Source organism: Amblyomma mixtum, chromosome 1 (genome assembly GCF_055824585.1).
Source record: "Amblyomma mixtum isolate Tamu chromosome 1, ASM5582458v1, whole genome shotgun sequence".
Classification (NCBI taxonomy): Eukaryota; Metazoa; Arthropoda; class Arachnida; order Ixodida; family Ixodidae; genus Amblyomma; species Amblyomma mixtum.
The window spans coordinates 195,824,689-195,844,050 of NC_143012.1; the positions used below are offsets into that span (position 1 = coordinate 195,824,689).

Sequence of the window (19,362 nt, forward strand, 5' to 3'; positions counted from 1 at the left end):
CCCTTAACCAGTGAGTACGGCTAGTGCCGTGTGTTTTCTTCCTGCCTGTTTGTAAAGTTTGTGCCAAAAAAAAAAGATGATGAACAGCTTTCAATTCGCCCAGCTTTCTGTTCTGTTAACTGTCAGTTACTATGCGTAAGTGGGGTCCGTACAAAGTAAAATTTGTAGACCTATAGGCTTGCTGCCTTAGAGCATTATTTTATAGTGATGACTTGAACATTTAAATAACATATCGAACACAGCATTCGCAAAAAATGCCTTGTTTAAATTTTGAACTCATATTGACCAAGCCATATTTAACGTTATTTGTTATTTTAAACATTACCATTGCGTTCGAATACAATATGTAACGTTACTACAACTTACACAACAATTTTACAACATTATTGTTATGTTTGGTACTACCAGGGTGTTCACAGCATTTTTTTTTTTTGCGATGCAAGACGGCTCTTCAACCGCCTTCAACACAACCGATCGAAGTGTATAGGAACTTCGAGGATATTTGTGTAGCAAATGGTCATTCACCGTATTCGTTGTCTTTACAGGCACTCTCCAAGGTTTTTTTTTTTTTTTACTACTGGCGCTGCCGAGTTTCTCTTGTTTTTTTGTTGGGCTGAAGTTCACCAAGCGAACAGTTAGTTTACTTTTTTTTCGTTGCTGATGTTTAGCTGCCTGTCTGCATGACCGCCGTGACGGGTCAGTGTCAGTAAGGTTCTACTGAAACTCTCAGAAAGTTGGCAAATGTGTCTCGAATGTGATGTCATGGTCTCTTTGCCGGTATCTTCACACAGTCAGGCGCAGCTTTCAATGACGACGATGGGCAAACCGCGGTTCTTACTTTATCGCTGACCATAGAAAGCTTTCGGCTTATACAACATGTTGGTCTGCAAAGGGCGAGCATCCTCGCAATTTTGAATAAGTGAATCGAACGCAAGACTCTTAACGTCTGAAAGTCTCGTTTTTATTAGCAATGAACTTTTCGCGAAAGAAAAAAAAATGAAACAAGCTATACGAGTTCATTAAATAACGAAGAAATTAGTCAAAACAACTTGTAATTACAACAACAGGCTTGGCAGTATTTCTTCTTCTTGTTTTTCTTCTTCCTCCATCATCGGCGACGCGCTTTCCACTGCCGGCGAGAATGGCGAGCGCCACCTTCCGGGGGCTCGCGCGGCACCTTTCTCACGCTCTCATCATACAACAGGACGAAGCAAAACGGCTTTGATTCGAGGTCATTAACTTAACGTTACCAGGCATCCTCATCATCATCGTCAACAACAGGACATGTAAGTATAAGGAGCACAATTAGAGGTCGTCAGTGGGTTGGCAACATGGAACGCAACTTCGAATGAAGGATAGAAAGCAGGAAACAAACAATAAAACTGGACGACACAACTTGGAAGAACAAAAAAAAAAAGACCGGGTGCACATCTTCTTTGCACAGCTTTTCTTCTTCCGAGCTGTTGACAGCGTGTGACAACGAAGTAAAGAAATGTCAGGAAATGTTTCAAACAAGTTTCCGCGCTTACAGAGGGAACCGAATGGAGAGGTCGGATCGGTGACGTGTGGTGCAGTAAGGTTTTCCATTAAGATGACGGCAATGCGTAATACAGTGACCGTTCGAACTTTATGAGTGCAGCAGGATGCGGGTACTTAAGGAGGCAGGTGTCAACGTTACTGGCATATTTTGATCACTCTTGTCAGAGTAGCCACAACGTGAGAACTCGTGCTAGTTGTTCTAGCTGCTTAGCTGCCACCGTTGATGCAGCGACTGCATGACCTTCATTGTTTGCAATGAGCTTAACAGTGAACTCTGCTGCTTCCTCGAAGGTGCCCCTTCTCAGGGACTGCTTGCGCTCTCCACTTAAATGCTGCAGTAAAACTCAGTAATAAAAAAAACAACACCAGAAGAGTTCGGTAAGTAGATACTGCAACAACACTATACGAGAAAAGGATAACACGAAGCACTGAGCAAAACTATCTACACAGTGGAGGGCTAAGCAAGGGGCTCCGGTGTAACAATAACAAATATTACGCACAATACAACAAACCAGGGTAAGGAAGAAATGCACAAGAGAAGGAAACATCATGGACACCTTTTTGTGACCTCAACAAGCAGACTGCGCCTCGAATTCGTTTTAAATGTCTCCAAATGCTGACGTGTCTATAAATGAATAGAAGGGGTGTTGATTTCAGCGAGACTTATAATCGATATTTGTCTCATATTGTGGTCTTTCGAAGGAGAGGTGCAGCGATTTTTTCTCTGGTGCACCGACACCTTTGAAAACAATGACTGGAAGGGCTCCATGATGTTCCTGCTCTGCTGCTTTCGATAACCACAATAACCACAATGCAGTAAAAGCGACGCGCGAAATGCACAAGGTAGGCCGTCTCGCAGAGGCAAGCGGAATAACAACTTGAAAATTGAAAAAAAAACAAGGAAATAAACAAAGGGAACAATCGCCAGCAGCAATCGTCCGCAAAAGAGCCTCTGCGTACGGCACGAACAAAAAAAATAGAACAGAAGAAGCAAGACCACAACAAACATCGCAAGCAGAGACGCTCACTGCTATGCGCACGTCGCGGGAGTCAGTGGCGACGACGAATGCGTTTGCTTGGTTCCTAAGTGTACAGTCAGGTTGTTCACGCCAGTCTCACAGCAGGTTCAACGCGGGCATGTTTCCATTAAAAAAATAAAAATATATAAAGCACCACTCTATCACTCGACCATCGAAGCACTCGGGTCGCAAAGCCGTCCTTATGTGTCCCTTCATCTTCACCTACGTCACCGAGGATGCGACTGCGCGACTTCGCACATTGTGCCACTCGCTTTTCATCGCTCATTCAATCTGCCACACAAACATACGCACACGGGCACTAAACACACGCATACTAGAAGAAAAAAGAACGAAATAAACAGGACGTTGTCCCTTACTGAGCCGTGGACCCGATGCTCGGCTCATCTGGACCGCATACGGTCCAACACGTCGTGACTCCGACGAACTGCCGCATGGCAAGACTGAGAACGTATTTTCATGCTGAAAACAGCAGCCAAGATGCAGCAGCAGCCTCTTCAAGAGATATGCGCACTGTTTCTATGGGAACAGGAAGTGATGATCAAGCCGCAACGCTGCCCCGCAAGTGAGTCTTTCTCAGAAGGTGCACCCCTGATCCTCGCCTCATTTTTTTGCCGAAGGTAGTACGATGTACGTGTTCCGTTGTACCGTGAAGCTTCTGAGCCTGTGACGATAACCGCAGCCAAATGACCATCTATTGTCCCTCTTGATCAATGGAAGGGAAACAAAACAGCGCATTTTCTGAATGCTGCATCGCTTTCTCCTGTGCAAGTTCCAACGTTAGAGCAGCAGTGGTGGGCGAGAAGATATCAAAGTAGATGGTCTGTTTGCAAGCCGAATACCCTTCACACGTCGCTAATTCACTTACGGCTTTCAATGTTTTCAATGTCTGTCCTTTCCGCGTGACTGTGTCACGAGGACAGCGTGAACTCCGGATTTCACCACGATTCTCTGACAAGTGGAAGCAGTGGCACGAGGCATCTTCCCGATCTTCAGCCTTGTTCCTAACACACTGACTGTGGTGTCTCTTGCACGATAATGGAGGTGAAGGCACCTGGAAACTGACTGGAGTTCATTGCGAATCAGGCCCAGCGTGTAGCCGCCCAGCTGGACTCGACATGCATGGCGCATGGGGAATCCTCATCTCCAGTCGTTCCTCGCCTTGTGGTAGAAACAAGAGTGGAACTACGACAGGCTGTTTGACTCTGCTTGTTGAGAAAGGTTTGGCGTTCCCCGGAGCTGCGGCGAGGGTCACATTCGGCTGGCGGTTCCTTCCGTCGATTCCTGTTCGGGCTGATCACTGCTTCGTGGTGGAGAAGACGGCTCTGACTCGGCCATACAGGGCGCTCCTCTTGTGCGGCTTCCAGGCGGGCGGCGGCTGCGGTGCCACGGTGCCGGTAGGCAGGGACCTCGAACTTCGAGGCTGCGGCAGCGGCGGAGGCAGTCGCGAGGCGAGGGGCTGCTGCTGCTTCTGTTGCTGCGACAGTGGCAGCGGTGCGGGAGGCTGGCGGCCTCGACGACGGGCTACCCCGTCGCGGGCCGCCTGTCATTCCCACTCTCCCACGTACACTTCCCGGGGCAGCTGGCCGTATCCCGAAGAGGGTCCGCTCGGTCCGCCCCTGATGCGGCCGTAGATCTTGGAGTAGTCGTCGTCGCCGCTGGAGCCGCCGCTGCCCCCTCCGCTGAAGCCTCCTGCTCCGGGTGCGTCTGCGACGAGACATGATAGCAGAGAGAATGAACATCGGTTGTGGGTGGATATGTTAAGCATGGCATATCATCGCACACCAACAGAGAGAGAGAAAGAAAAAAGAGGTAATAAAGCGCCTCTCGAATATTCCAGGAAGCATGCAGCAAGCCGTTGTGTGCTGCCTGCAGCGAGGCCTCCGGTTCATGTTCCGTGTGCCTATTAATATACAAGAGAGTCTTTCTGAGGAGGCGCGAAAGCGTGTCGGGATTGACTGTAAACCTGAAGCGGCATTTAGTGCCCAACAGTAAAAACAATATCCTGGCGATCGGCTGGCCTTCTACGATCTTATGGTGCCCTCGCACTGGCTTTCTTGTGCGACATTCCCACAAGGAGTCCACGTCAGCGTCAGCTACTTTCGATGCCGGTCGCCTTTCGTGGGATCACCACGTTAGCATGTCTCAATTAAGGGATCAATCATGAGTATGGATATGCGGATAGCTTTGAAGAACAACACACCCATGAACTTCTGTTTGTTCTCGGCGCTTCTGTTCAGGGCACAGACATATACTCACTTGGTTCAAGTGATAAAACCAAGCATTTTTAAGCAAATTCTCAAGTAATTTTGTTGCAGAATTGAATGCAAGCAAGTCTTAACCAGCGCTTGTACCACGAACATTAAACTCTGTTTCATCTTTCGCTAGACAGCGATCAACCCAGAAGACATCACCGAAGGGAGGCGTTCGCACAACAAGCAAGACCACTCACGGTGCGTGACAGTGGAGCAGCTCCCGTAGGCCGAGTCGTAGATGGATCGTTCGGGTCCCTTGTTGAAGAGGCTCAGGTAGTTCTGGCTGTGGCTTCGCGGCATGGGAGCTCCTCCCATGGGACCTGCTGCCGCGTGGTGGCCGTCCTCCTGGCCGCGCTTAGCGAAGTTTGGCACACGCGCCCGGAAGCCACAGTAGTACGGGTCGTCTGCGGTCACGCGGGAGCAAGAGAAAGAGCTGGTTAGCTGGAACTCTGTATTGCATAATGAAGCACAAAGTAGGAGGTAGAGACCTTTCTCATATATTAGGAAACAGCACTGAACGGATTGCCTAAACAGGCGTCAACAAAAGACCACAAACTGCGGCTGACCAGGAACGATTAGGCTTTGCAAAGAAAGGAGGCAAATCTTTTCTTCAGAGGCTTAACGCTCATAAAACCGATCTTACATATCCCATAGTTGTGCCCTCTGTGCAATGGAAATTGTATTTTGCTTTCCACAATGCTGTGACCGAAAGTTTTATTCAGAAATCGAGAGTTGACTGAAGTCGTTGTTAGTGCATGTCGCAGCGATGTTTGTGACCTCAACGAAAAAAGTATTTCTGAATATTACCCTCGACGGCTTTTATAGGATCCCTCGAACTCCTACGTCCTACAAGCGATGCTGTACTGCCATCCTCAGCAGGTTTGGTGAGCTAGCGGTGTACAGCCAAAGCAAGCATGGTGGCCTGCATACTCTTGAGAGGAGCTGTACTTCGTGAACTTCGCCATCGAAAGGTAGATATCAAGAAGACTTATGTTATGCGTCTGACTTGCTCACTGATCACGGCCAAACACGAGAGCTGTACCGAACCCAACAACACCCAGTAAAAAAAAAAACCATTGGAACCAATTGGACATTCCGGTTGGAACTAAATGGACATTCCCATTGATTCCAATTGGCTTTCCCAATTGGAACCAATTGGTTCCAGTTGTATTTTTAGCCCCCGACCAATTGGATCCAACTGTACTAGCCAATTGGACCCATTAGGCCAGGCAGTTATTTCACCCAGAAAATATTCACAAAATATGTTACATTCAGAGAAAGGTAGCTAAATGTTTGAATAATATGCTCTAGGATCTTGGATAAATATGTGCAAAAGGAAAACTGATTTATGAGGACTGCAGGGAGACACTGCCTAGTGCCAATTAACATTTTTCTACGGAACTGAAATTAACATGCTTTTATGGAAATCAAAGCCAACAGACACGCATGCATCACACACAAGCAACACTGCACATTCAGGCACTAGTAGCATACATTAGCTCAATATGTACATCCAGAGAACACACTTCTGCTCCAACTTATATACCCAATTTATTAGGCTCTTATGCTGGGGCCAGTGACGCTTGCCCACTGAGCGCAGTTATTTAATTTAATTTCAGCTCCAGTGGTGGTGTAGGTTATGAGTACAATTTATTAGGCTACGCTGCTGATAGCTCTTATTGTAAGTACCATATTAGTTCTACCTTTTCCGTCGAACATGCAAGCATTCATTGGAGAAATTGGGTGCAGTTGAACGGTCCATTTGGATTCTATGGGTAAGACCAATTGGGCTCAGCAATTGGAAACCCAAATGGTCCAATTGGATAGTCCATTTGGACCATCCAATTGGAACACCATTCCAATTGGAAACTGGACTCGTCCAATTGGAACCCATTGGAAATCCAATTTGTTCCAATGGTTTTTTTTTTTTTTGACTGGGGAAGAGTAACTACACACGAATAGTGAGACGTGTTCCCACTATGGAGTTTCCCGAAGTGAAACTGCAACGGGATGACGGCGCCAACGCGGTGTTTTCAAATGCCCATAACGCGTTAGCGTAGAGCGCCGTGCGCGCCGTGTCAGCGCAGCTGTCGACGAGTGCTAGAAACAGGCCGTTTTTTCGGCGCATGCCCGTTGCGAAACGCCGCGCACTTCAATGCTACGCTGGCGCGCCTTTGTTGAGATTCGCCCGCGTGTTATACAATCGCCACGGTGGAAGCCACGGCACTTTTTCCATTCACGCCTGGCCCAACGTAGCGCACTTCTAGAGAAGGAACCGCGAAAGCGCAAAAATAGACAAAACGCGCACGAGCGAGCGCATCGGATGCGTGCGTGTGCCGGAGCTGGCATTATACAACGGTGCGAGGGCAGGCCACGCACGTCCCATTTCGAGTAGGAAGGAAGCCCCCGGCGGCACTCTCAAGGGCCTCCCACGAACTCGTGTGTGTGTTGTACGAAGCGCGCGCGCGGATTCTCCAAAGCTGTCTGCCAGGCACCGCGGCGCGACCTACGCGCTGTCCTCGTTCTCGGCTCGACGCGCGGCCTCCCCGCGGTCGCCGCGGCGAGGCACCAACGGCGGAAACGGCTCCAACGCGGCGACCGCCAAGACGCTCCAAAACGGGCCGTCATCTTGTCGGCGCAGTGCCGCACGCGCGTGCAGGGTCGAAACCGAAAGTGCGGGGGCTTCATTCCGTGCCGGTCTGGGCTGTGGCGCCGCTCCTGCGCTCAACTGTGCACATATGCAAGGGGAGTGACACCGTCCCTGTTCTTCCAGGGGCGGCTGCCTGCTTCCAGACTGACTGCGCAGGCGAGCCCCTTGCTTCGGGGCAGGTCTCGGCGGATCAGTGTCTTTTCTTTTCCTAAAGAGCGTGGGCAGGGGCGGCCTTGGGTGGCGGGCCGTGCTCATCTCTGTCTTTTGCTTTCCGCCGATTTTTCGGAATGCCGACGGTTCAAGGAGAAGGCGGTGCAGGCTTGAGCATCCGTTGCGTTGGTATGAGGCCGCGGGGTGTCGTCCCCTGAACGCGAAACACACCCGGCCGTTTGGGTTCTAAGGGTGCGCAGCACGACGACCGTGTATACCACAAGGCTGGGGAAGCAACGCGGTCAACCGACGTAGGATGTTTGCATCGACCTTTCTCTCTCTCTTTTTTTTTTACTAGACGGTGTGACGCGGCTCAAGGTGTTTGTTTAGCATACTTCAGAAACCGGCATCAGCACTGAAAAGGCTTCTGGTGTAATAGAGGAGAGACATTTTCTAGGTTTACAAGTAGATTCATTGTCTCCTGACACATGTCGACTCTATTATTTCCCGCGAGCGTGCAAAACACGCCCGGACGTCAATCACCCCTTTCTGCACCGTAAGAAATATTTGCCTTTGTACTTGGTAAGTTTCATTAGAAAATTTGTTTTACAAGGCCACGACACCCCTTGGCGCATACTACGGATCCTGCCTGGGCTTATGTCTTTGGCCGCTAGGCGCTGGTTATCGCATAATTCTTCTCGTGCATAGGTCCGTGTGGTGGTATCAGCTGCACGTTTTCAACTCCATTTACAGCTACCGTCCCTAAGAAGCTTTCCGGTTCGTTTCTGCTATGTCCAAACCTATTGCAGGGTCGATCTTTGCAGCAGACAAGGTTCAGTGCAACGAACGTCTTTTTGCACAGTGATAGCAACATAAAGAAGAGAACTCACCGTAGTAGCCGGGGTTCTTTTTCCGGTTGTTGGACGATGGTGGTCGGTTGATGGGCTCCACGTCTTCGTAGTCAGGCTGCGAACGCAGTTGAGAAGGCTTTGAGCAACTTGCACAGGTGAGCAACTTGCATTGGGAGCGTTTGACGCCGCCTCTGTGAGACTATATTTGCAAGATCTGTTTGGCAGATTGCGCTGATGGCTCACGCGTCCCGAAACATGCTGTTTAATTAGTAAAGTGATTAGAATGAATGCGCGTCTTTGCCCAAGCAGGGAGGCAAAGAAACCATGCTATAGCTGCCCTTGTTAACCACACAAGGACTGAAGATACACGTGCCACCTGTATTCTTGATTCGGGGACTCGCTTGCAAGCGCACGTGCTGTTTACACCAACGCTAACAGTTATTTCTCCTGACACGTGTTAGCTCTGCAGTACTTGAAGCACGCCCCTTTCGTACATTTCGCCGTGCGCAGCCAACAGAATGAAACAGCACGGGTTCCTTCCCTATTCGTAATCCACTTCCACCGCTTAGGCCTCGCATGTTTAGGGCTTTAAGGAGGAAAGCTTTATCCCCGGTTTGTGCTCTCCTGTGGACGTCGACTTGGCCAACGCCAGATGAAATCGGCATTAGGTCCTCTAATATCTTAGCTGACCCCAAAGCAGCTCACCCAGCTGACAGATCGCGCCTGATTTTTTCAACGATTTTTTAGGAACGCATGCGCTGCTGCGTTCCTCCTAGCGCGATTAAGGGCCTCAAGCTAGATTTTATCTCTGTTCGAGGTTATGTTCAAAGCTAAAACCGTGCATCCCCGAACGACAGAACTTGGCAGAGATGTACCACCTCTTAAGAATACACAAGTGGGTGGGATCTGTCGTGTGACTGCTTGTACGAATTTACAGGGATTGTAAAAGTGCTTGTTCTTTCAGCTCTTCTTCCCTTCAGAATGGCTGGGGTCTGAGTTAGTTTGCAACCATACGGGCCAGCTCGAACGTATTGCGAATTAGGAACATGGGACTCATTGCTGGTGTCCTGTGTTCCTAGCAACACAGCCCACCAGCAATGCATCCTTTGTTCCTTTCTTCACCGTCCATGCCCATACGTTCAAGCTGACTCGAACATTTAGAAATTTTCATCATCAGCTTGCGCTGCGTCTGCCATTTGAACCGGTTGTAAGCCACTGGCATCAGGCGGAAAGAGTAAGTTTCACACTGACAAAGGATAGACATTCGGGCCAGTTAGTAAGGTGTCACAATGGGCGTAGAAATGGCGTTTCGGCTGCAGAGGTGGCATGCACGCATGCAGGTCGTCCGCTCGCGAGGAGGAGGGTGAGAATAGGATCGTGTCTGACCCTGGGCACACTGACGCGAGGCAAGTCCCTCGGCGGCAGCTTGGGCGGCTTGGGCTGCTGGGGTTGCTGCTGGCGAGGCACGGCTCCCGGCAGGCTGTACGGGTCCTCCTCCGGCAGCCTCGGCGGCCGGTCGAACACGCTCATCAGGTTGGGGGCGCTCTGGCGTTTAGACACTGCGGGGCACGAGGGAACGGTCAGTTCACGAACGATGGCGCCAGGGATGGCACACTGTTCTTACAATACTGGTTCGTAAATGCGAGGCCTGGTGGGAAGGCGGTGAGTTAAACGCAGAGAAATGTTGCCACAAAGCCAGGAATGGGTACAAGGTGACGCCACATGCCTGGACTGTGTGATTTAAAAGACAGTTTCGCCGTTATTTGTTTCCTCTTTTGTGAAAGGGTCGGAGAAAGACAATTATTTGCTATCTTTAAAACGATTCTTATCACACTCCTTTAGGAATAGTGATGACCTCTGCGCAGTAGGAAATGCACAATAGATACGCGAGAAACTGGGCACGACACTTGAGTTATCGTAAACGAAAAAGGTCAGATGAAGCTGGGAAGCGAAGGATGCACTAATAGTTTTCGTTTAGATCTTAATCGAAGCAAGAACGAATAGCAAGAAAAACGAAGTGCTAAGGCAGAAAAGAGATCAGTTGCACATGCATACAAATAGCTGTCAGTGAAGAATGTGTTCGATGCCCCTGCACGTAGAAAGCGGCGCAGGTTTTGACGTTGGACAACTGCGTATGGCTGGAGCCCTGGGAGTTATCGTCGAGCTAAACACCCAGCAACAACTCACCAATGTCGCCAAAGCGTGCACCTGATTTTGCTCGAGCAAGCCGCTCAGATACACTCCAGACAAGAACGGGACATTTTGATTACAAGGGGGCTCTCTAGCCCTGTGGTTACTAGGGCAGCATTCCACCGAAAGTGAAATCAAGGCCATGGCAGGGTGCTACACAAAGTGCCTACTCGAAGTTGTAGGCCTCGTATTTCCCAAGTTGTCATTTACTCTCTCTACCGCGGGGACTCGAGGGAGAGCGAGTGAGACACCCATCCGGGATCCCCGGAGGGCACTCGCCAATAACCGATCAGTGCCCCTTCATCAGCTTCCACGTACCCTTCTACTTCATCGCCACCCCCAGCCCCAGTTGAGGCGGCGCTCCGATGAGAGACGCGGTATTCAAAGGCGCCGGGGCCTCGCGTGTCAGGTTTCCACCGCGGACGACGGGTGCCATTCGATGGGCCGCGGTGGCCCACGAAATTCACGCAACGCTCTCTTTTCACTCCGCGGGCACTGGAGGTCGAATGCAGCGTTGTACGCGTGTACGAGAAAAAAGTAGATCGTGCCACTGGCTCCCGCTGCCGAGCGTGATTGCGGCGCTCCGATACGCTGTCGTCCGGCGGTCGGTCACGGCGCGCGTGCGGCGGCAGCCCTTGCCCTGTCTTGGGCTTGCAGAACGCGGCCACGCCCCTGCCTTGGCCGGAGGGGGGGCAGCGCCCTTTGGCGCGCGAGCGCGCGCGCGCGGAAAGACTTCGACCGCAACACTGGGACGCCTTGTTTTTTTTTTTGTTTTTTTGCTTCTACAGCCGGAGCCTTCAACTGCACTCGTGCGCGAATTTGCGCTCACTAGTGGAAGGGGGAGAGACTAAAAGGGAGGGGATACGTGATTGCAGGCACGATCTTGTCCGCGAGACGTGTACTTATAACAAGACGGCGTCGTTGACTGCCCCCTTCCTCCGACTCTTGTTCGCTACGAAAGATTCGAAAGAACCCGGGCTCTCTCCTGGCTCCCGCGCCTGTTCCCGCTAAACTTTTGATACCCACACCAACAGCAGAGGTGGGGCCGTCGATACACAGGAACGTGAGCGCCGTGGCGACGGCCAGCGAACTTCCCTGGCGTTGATTATGTCCGGCTCGCCTTGGCTCCTTCCCCGACGAGAGAGGGGGGAAGTGAGAGGGCTGACAACGTCGTGGTGTCAGCCAAGCATAGACGCCGCGCCGTGCTGTGGGCAGCACACGGACCCGGCGTCTATGCACAGTAGCTACCGGCTTCGTCCGCTCTGGGACGAAACCTGTGATTATCGTCTCCCGGTTGTGGCTTCCGCGCTTCGTGGTCTTGGAAATCTTGTTGCTCTCGTGGTATAAGCGCGCGCAACGCCTCACCGCGTTTCCCCGTAACACGATGACCGGCTCTCCTCTGCTGTTCGTGGCCGGGGCCGCCCGCTCAACCCTTTTCTTCTTCTAATTCGGAGACGCGGCCCCTGCCCAGTCCCATTGGCCCAATGACCGCGCGGGTAAATAATGGTCGGCCGGAACGGTCTCTGGCCGCAGGCGGGAGGAGGGTTGAGATAATATGCGCGCTCGAGATTGTTTCTGCCGCCGGATTCCCCCGCGCCTGAGTCATGGGAAGCTGCTGCTCTCTCGCGGTGGCGTTGAGGGGGCGACGAGAAGTTAGCCTAAGTGCGAATCACTGTGGGTGTACGACGAGCAGGGGGGGGGGGGGGGGGGGGGGGACGAGAAGGGAGGATCACACGCCCTCGTCTACATGTGCGATGATAAAGGTCGTCGCGAGCAGTGCAAAGAAGCCCGGCAAAACAGAGCCAGGAGACGGTGGAAAAAAGGTTCATAAATTCCGGCGAGACCATAGCACGGGCTATGTGTGTGCTGATATTGCCGCGAAACTTTTCCTGCTTGCGTTTATAGTGCTTCCCTTTCCATTGACCGTCTCGTTAGCTACTGCCCTCGTAATTGTTTTGAGCGTCGAACTGCCAGAGAGGAACAATGCGCCTCTTTGCCGGCCACACGTTGCGAAGTGGCAGCTCACATCTTTCCGACTGTATCGGTGTGGTAATTACAGGGCTGAGAACGTATATACCCGGAGGCACTGTATATGCGGCGCTCACGTTTCGCGGGAGGCGTTTAACTGGCCCTCGTTTTCCTGGCACATAATTTCTTTGTTATACCTTGCGCCGTGAATTGCAGCAGTCTGGTGTGAAGCGCGTTATGATTCCTTGTAACTGACTGCCCATTACGTTACCTTTAGCATGCTTTTGACGAAGCCACATGTTGCAGGGAGATATCTGAGCTCCTTTCGAAGCGCTGTATACCGCACAGCCATTAAGGAAATACTGAGAAACAGTGCGACTGCTTCGTGTTACAGGACACTTTCGTGGGCATCTACAGCGCTCGTGACTGTGCTGTTCTTTGGATGCGGGCGCTCATGAATATCGCTTGCTTGTTTTAACCGCCAGCCTTGAAAGGTGGCACATACAATGCGAGGCGCATTTAAGTGTACAAACTCTAATGATGCGGCCACAGTAGAAACTGACCATAAATGCGGAACTATGCTTCCAGTTTCATCTTGAAACATCACACATCCTTCGAATACCTTCAAGCATATAAAAATGAATGAAGTTTAAAATTTGCTGCAGCACGAGATGTACTACGGCGGAAAAATTTCTCCAGGACGCGCGACAAGCGATTTTGGCTACTAGTTGCCAGTTTGGGTCACCTGCTAACACCAGCATACATCATAGCACGCGAGTCCGACTTTCACCTGGACGTGTGTGGTCTCCAGCCAGCGGCCAATCACAGAGCTGACAGCTTCGGTTCCCGATCACGCGTCCTGATACTGATGTTCCCGATAGTACATACAATTCTTAAAATTTTCTGGGGGGAAAGAAAGCAATTGAAAGTTTAAAAATCGCAATTAAATTAAATTAACTATTATTTGGTTATGCTGGGCCAGAACTTTGCTGGACGTGGACGAGGACCAGTTTCTGTGCTTTAGTCCGGTTGAAAGGCATTTGGGGTAAGTTCTGGTGTTACTTCCCACGAAACACAAAACGTCTTACGAACGTCTCGGAACAGCTTCAAATGACTACAAACGTCTTGCGCTGTGTTCAAACGTCTCATAGATGTCGACAAGAAGAAGTTTCCTCTGCGACGTCTCTTAAACATCTGCAGTCAGACGTTTGCTGTGAAACTTTCTGTGAAACATCTGTAGTCAGATGTTTTCTAGACTTGATTCTAACACGTAGAACTTGAGACCACGTCAAGGAGATGCACCAGCAATCAGCAGAGTTGCCACCGTGGATTAAACATGCTGTAAATCACGGCACATAAATTAGATGGCTCTCCTGCTTGACGTTTCGAAGAGCAGGCGCGCCGGTGCAAAGACCGCTCTTTGTATTCGAACACAGAAAGCGCGTTTTCTCCTACGGAGCCCGAATCACGTTCCACATCGAGTGCAGCTAACCCGCCACTCGTAAGACTGGATTTAGGTAACATATAATGGCCCTGAAAGCCGACGGTAGTTACGCGAGTGAAAAAATTTGCTTCATGTTGCGAACGCCTCTGTTACGCCTCGGCTAGCTGGCGGCAGCATGCGGATTGACAGGCGCAGCGCACGCTGCCTTCGCCGCCTTCGCCGAGCTCGCTCGCGCGGTTTATCGCGCAGATCACCCGCGCGCTATCTTTTCGTGGCGGCGTATCTTGGTGGCAATCTTTCTTGAGTCACGCTGTCACGCCGCAGCTTGCTGTTTGGTGTCGCTCCGCACGGTGGCGATGCAGGATAGTTTTCCAAAGTGGTTTTAACCGTTTAAAGCAGAAAAAATCTTATTGGAAGCTGCAAGTTCTTAGTTTTACATGGAAGTATTAGATTCGATTTGTTTTTTTGGTTCTTTGATGATTTGTTTATTTTTACGTTTAGAAATTTAGTACTTCATTTGGTCATTTGGCTTTGCAGAGGCTAGCGAGCTACGCGCGCGAATCTGATGCTGCGCACGTTGTAGTACGTTTCGCTGCGCACTTTTTTCCTCGCTGGTTGGCACGCCGCTGCAGTTCGCAGTTTCCTCTTTTTCTGCGGTATCGTTTACTACCAGTGCTGCACTGAGATGTGAGCCTGGTTTTCCGCAAAAGTAAGTAACCTTCCATTTCTCTTCTGTGGTGAAAGCGTCGGCTTTGCCGGCTAAGCCACTAACGCGCCTGATTTAACCTTTGGTTTACGAAGCACAAAACAGTATCAGCCAGTGTTTTAAATACAAAAGTGCAGCGTTGAATATATTAAAACAGAGCATTTGCATGTATTTGAGCGTTTGTTAAGTGGATACAGCTAGGCTGCTCTCGCATGCGAGTTGCTTTCTTTACCAAGGCGATGACAAGGTGAACAAAGCTTCAAACCAACCAGCTTTGTTTAAGCGTACGTTGATAAGGCGCGAATTTTTTCCTACACGGGTTTATTCTTGCCAAGGACTCTCATCTGGCCACCTGTGCTCCAATTCTCCTTGCTGTGATTGCCGTCAGTGAAACTCGCGTTAAAAAGGCGTTGGTTATCTTAACTGCGTCAAGCTTTTATTTCATTGCGATTGAGAGCCCCGGCACAAAGGTAGTTTACTCAGTGGTGCTGCTCTGTATGTGTGCAGGCTGTTTGACAGTGCAGTGAAGTACGGCTCTTTGCAGGCATGGCAGCTTTAATTTTTTGGAAAACCATTGCACCGTGCACAGCTGGCGTTGTCCCTACTTCACTGTGTACATTTCGTTCTGGGTACAGGCTGTTCAACAGTGGTTTTCAGAAGACCTCCTTGCCTGCTCAACTTCTCAAGTTTTGGTAAGCACACTTTGCATCTGACACCTTTTCTTTCACTTCATGATTTCTTGTATAGGTCTAGGCTCTTTGCTAATGTTCATTCCACAAGCCCCATTATTTGTTTGTCCTTTAGAACTCCAACTGTTGGCCGGAGGAGCAAGGACCTGGTCTAGTTTCACGCAAATTAATAGCAGCATCTTGTACTTGGTTGTTCAGACAACTTTGCCTGGAGATTGTTTCAGTTCTGAGGTGGGAACCTGGACTAATGCTTCTTGTGCAGTGGTGTAAGTAATCTCTTGCCCACTGTTTGAGCTTCATCGTACAGATTAGAAAGGGCTTCTTTGGCAATGCAGTGTTAGGAACCTTATACACATGCACTTTTATTTGTCTTATCTTTCAGATGTGCCCTGTGTGGCTGTCAAGGTAAGGTCCAAGATTTAACACATCTCTGGTGTATACTGAAGTGATGCAGGCATTACCAGGACAGCAGCATCTCTGCTATGTTTTCATGCGACGGGTGCAAGATGTCAAACATCAACCACTTTTGATTCAGCCACATCTTGCAGGTAAGAGAAAGCCTGTTTGCAAGATGCAGCTTAGGAGGTTTTATGAGTACAGTGTGCATCACAGTAAGGCAGTGCACTTGCTATTGACTGCTTGGCTTTCAGTGTCCATGCACGCTGTTTGAATTTTGCTTCTGTTAAAGGCCTCTACAGTGATTGACTTCTTGAGTTTATGGTGAGCCGTAGCACTCTGCTGAAATGCCGCTTGCAATGACATCATATGCATATATGTTTTTGGTTAGCTTATTTTATTGCCTGTGCTGTCACTCCTTGCCATTTTCTGGTCTTATTTGCTTCCGACTCCTCATTGGCCATTCTACATGCACCTGACTGACTGTGCTTTTGGTTACTCTAATATTTTTCACTTCTGCAGGCTGCTGAACAGAGCTGGATTTGACTTCCCCTTGTTACCGTCTAGTTGGCATCCTCCTTGCAAGAAAAGCGATGTTTGGAACACCTAGCGAGCTCTTCACTGCCATCCACACATCACAGCAACTTGATCATCAGCGCATCCGTTGTGAACAAGGCCTGGGGCCAAATGAATTTTTGACTTAACAATTGGTTGCTGCTCGGCACTTTCCCGCCATCCAAGTGCTCACCATTGTAATGTCAGCCAAACCAGTGAAGCTACCTCCTCCATGGCTTCTAACATTAATTTCCTGGTTCCTTTCTTTTATTGTGTGGTTGTATGCACTGGATTCAATAAAGAGTAACGCAGTGACTGAAAAGTGTGCTAGCACATGCATTTATGGCTCATTACTACAGCCATACATCCCTTGTAATGTGGGCTTATTGTTTGGGTCATTGCAAATCAGCTTTGAGTTCATTTTTGAGTGTATTCCAGAAAAATGAACTGTAACATTTTTAAAGATTTAGAGGGTTTAAAGGCAGCACTAAAAATCAGTCTTGAAATGCGTAAGATATTGCAGGCACCCATTTCGGAAAAAAAAAGGAACGTCTAAAAAAATTCTAGAAAAGTTCTACCTGAGAAGTTTTCTAGCCGTATACAAGCGTAGCGTTAGCAGAGCTAATAGAGGGCTAGTAAACGTCTAAGTCTAAAACACTGCTTAGATGAAACTTCTTCTAGATGTCAAGCTTTTTTTCCGATACTTTTTTTAGACGTCTATTAGCGCTTTTTGTGTTTCGTGGGTTGCAACGTGTAAAGCCGTGCGAGAAGCCGTGATTGCCTTAGACCTGAGGGTTACGGGGTGTCGGCGAGTGGCACAGCGGTGACGGGCCTGCGCCCACTGTGTGCCATTATTAAACTTCCATATGTCCTCGAAGCCCACAAAGTTGCCTTTAGTATGACTCGACAAATGAGTAAAACCGTTCGAGATATATCTCTGTCGCAATATAATTCATTCTTGGCTCACTGTGGCCGGGAGTATCTGCCACGAGCATGACGCAAGAAGATGCGCAGCGGTTGACGCAGGTTTCCTCTGACTACAGCCACGCCTTTCGTTTCTAAGTGATACCTTGCGTAGGATGCCACTGAATAAAGATAGCCCACATAAATTCAGCGCATCCTGATGCACGCGTTATCTTCCCAGGTGCCTCTTGATCAGAGTGCGACAGAGCATGACGTGTGCGCCGGCTGCCGGTGCCAAAAAGGACACGGGATAGGAGACGAAGCACTGGCTCACTCTCACAGCTATAAACAAGGAGCTTTAGTGGAGGAAGCACCGACGCTTCTCCGGTGTTTGCTTCGTTAATCCCGCGCTTTTTCGATGAGCCTATAGTAGTAGAGGGACGGGGCCCCCATCTCGCGTTTTGGCACGTTTTGTTCGCCGGTCGTCTATCGGCGCACGCAATCACGGAGGCGCGTCATTGCGACAGGGTACGGCAGATTAGGGCGGCGGCATTGTTCCAACCTTTCCCATCCTCTTCGTTTTGTTGATTCCGGCCAGCCGGACATCACTGAGCTCGGCTGCCAACAGGAAGAGGCAGACGCTCTCAGGCGCGCCCACGTCGACGCCGAGTTGTTGAATTTCTGAGCACGGGCGGGTGGCGACGCGGTTACGACGAAAGAAGGCAATTCTGGTGAACGCTGGCAACTAACTGCTCGCCAAGTTGACGGCGCAGGCTGCGCACTCTATAGGCGCCGTTTCAGGGTCACGAAACACGAATAGCGGGAAAGGTATATATGTGAGAACTTTAAGAAAATTTCATATGTGGCCAATATCAGTGCACCACGATGTCGGTGCAAACATCCAGCATGTAACGCGTTGCGTGCCGGCATGTTCGATTACTTATATGAGGAAAGTATATGCACAGCGGTTTCAACTGCTTCCTTCAGATACGTCCGCACCCGTCCGCTTGTTGTGGCAGAAGGTACAGTCGGGGACAAAAGTCTCCGGACCACGTGTTCCTCAAACGAAGCTTATAGCTCTACTATCAGACAGCGGCTGGAGACCGCACTTATGGAGATGAAAGAACAAAAATTTAACTTTTACCTCCACAAGTGTGGTCTCCAGCCGCCGACTAATAGCAGGGCTATCGGCTTCGTTAGAGGAACACGTGGTCCGGAGACTTTTGTCCCTGACTGTACGCTGCGAGTGACAGTGAGCATGCGCGCAGTGTCCGATCAAATAAATTGCACCCTGTGAGGACTAGTGAGCACTGCCGAAGCTCGGGCAGCGTATGTCACGGAGTAGTTTACTGAGGTATCTCTGTGAGTTTAGGAACTCCGGAGAAGCGCGTGGCATCAAAGCTTGGCGCACTCACTCGGTGGAGGCAGCTTGGTCTTGAGCATGTCGAGGGCGACGATGTTGATGACCATGACCCAGACGGCGCAGTCCAGCAGCTCGGGGCTGTCCTTGACGAAGCAGACGCAGCTGAGGCACTGGGCTTCCAGGTGCCTCCTGTCAGGGTAGGCACGCTTCAGCTCGCGGGAGACGTTCTGCTGGAACTTCTTGATGTCGAACAGCTGCAAAGGGACGGGTTGAAGATTATCATGGTAGTTATGGCATTGAAAGCACAAGGGAAGGAACATCGCATGTAGAAAGCGAGAAAAAGGAACCCGATGTTCCGAGTAGTGCTCACGATGTGAACGGCACTGTTTTTGTCAAAAATTCCTCTACTATACACGCAGATGAAGACTGCATGACCATGATGTACAGTCTTTGTCAAAAGTAACCAGGCTGCATGGTTTGCTTCTCATTCGTATAACAGAGCCTTCACGGCTTCCCTAAATATCAAAAGGTTATTTGAAGGTGGGAACAGGGGTTCTTCTTACCACGCAGAGATTTAGAGCTTGAGGGCTGGCGTAATGGCTTTAATATACGACTGAGAAGAAAAACGTGCAGCCTGGTTACTTTTGACAAAGACTGTACCTTTCG

General features: G+C 49.9%; 1 protein-coding gene and 1 long non-coding RNA gene across 5 annotated transcripts in view; one reads left to right on the top strand and one right to left on the bottom strand.

The window, feature by feature from the left end:
* Window positions 1–939: 939 nt before the first annotated feature.
* The window catches only part of exp (expansion), a 302,399-nt gene continuing 283,976 nt past the window's right edge, over window positions 940–19,362 (bottom strand). For 2 of the 3 annotated variants that reach the window (XM_089561675.1, XM_089561684.1), the window contains exons 6-10: window positions 18,749–18,950; window positions 9,869–10,041; window positions 8,522–8,597; window positions 5,029–5,235; window positions 940–4,283 (exon numbers count right to left, since the gene is read on the bottom strand). In XM_089561675.1, coding sequence (XP_089417801.1) covers window positions 4,123–4,283; window positions 5,029–5,235; window positions 8,522–8,597; window positions 9,869–10,041; window positions 18,749–18,950 — 819 coding nt within the window. In that variant the 3' untranslated portion in view covers window positions 940–4,122. The remainder of the gene's footprint in view (window positions 4,284–5,028; window positions 5,236–8,521; window positions 8,598–9,868; window positions 10,042–18,748; window positions 18,951–19,362) is intronic. The other variant, XM_089561691.1, reaches the window with a different exon arrangement.
* LOC149370486 (uncharacterized) lies at window positions 14,613–16,779 on the top strand. Of its 2 annotated transcripts, XR_016291363.1 has the most exons (4): window positions 14,613–14,793; window positions 15,335–15,482; window positions 15,595–16,027; window positions 16,398–16,779. It is a non-coding gene; the product is annotated as an uncharacterized LOC149370486 (long non-coding RNA). The 2 variants fall into 2 exon arrangements; XR_016291362.1 differs by having other exon boundaries at window positions 14,613–15,482.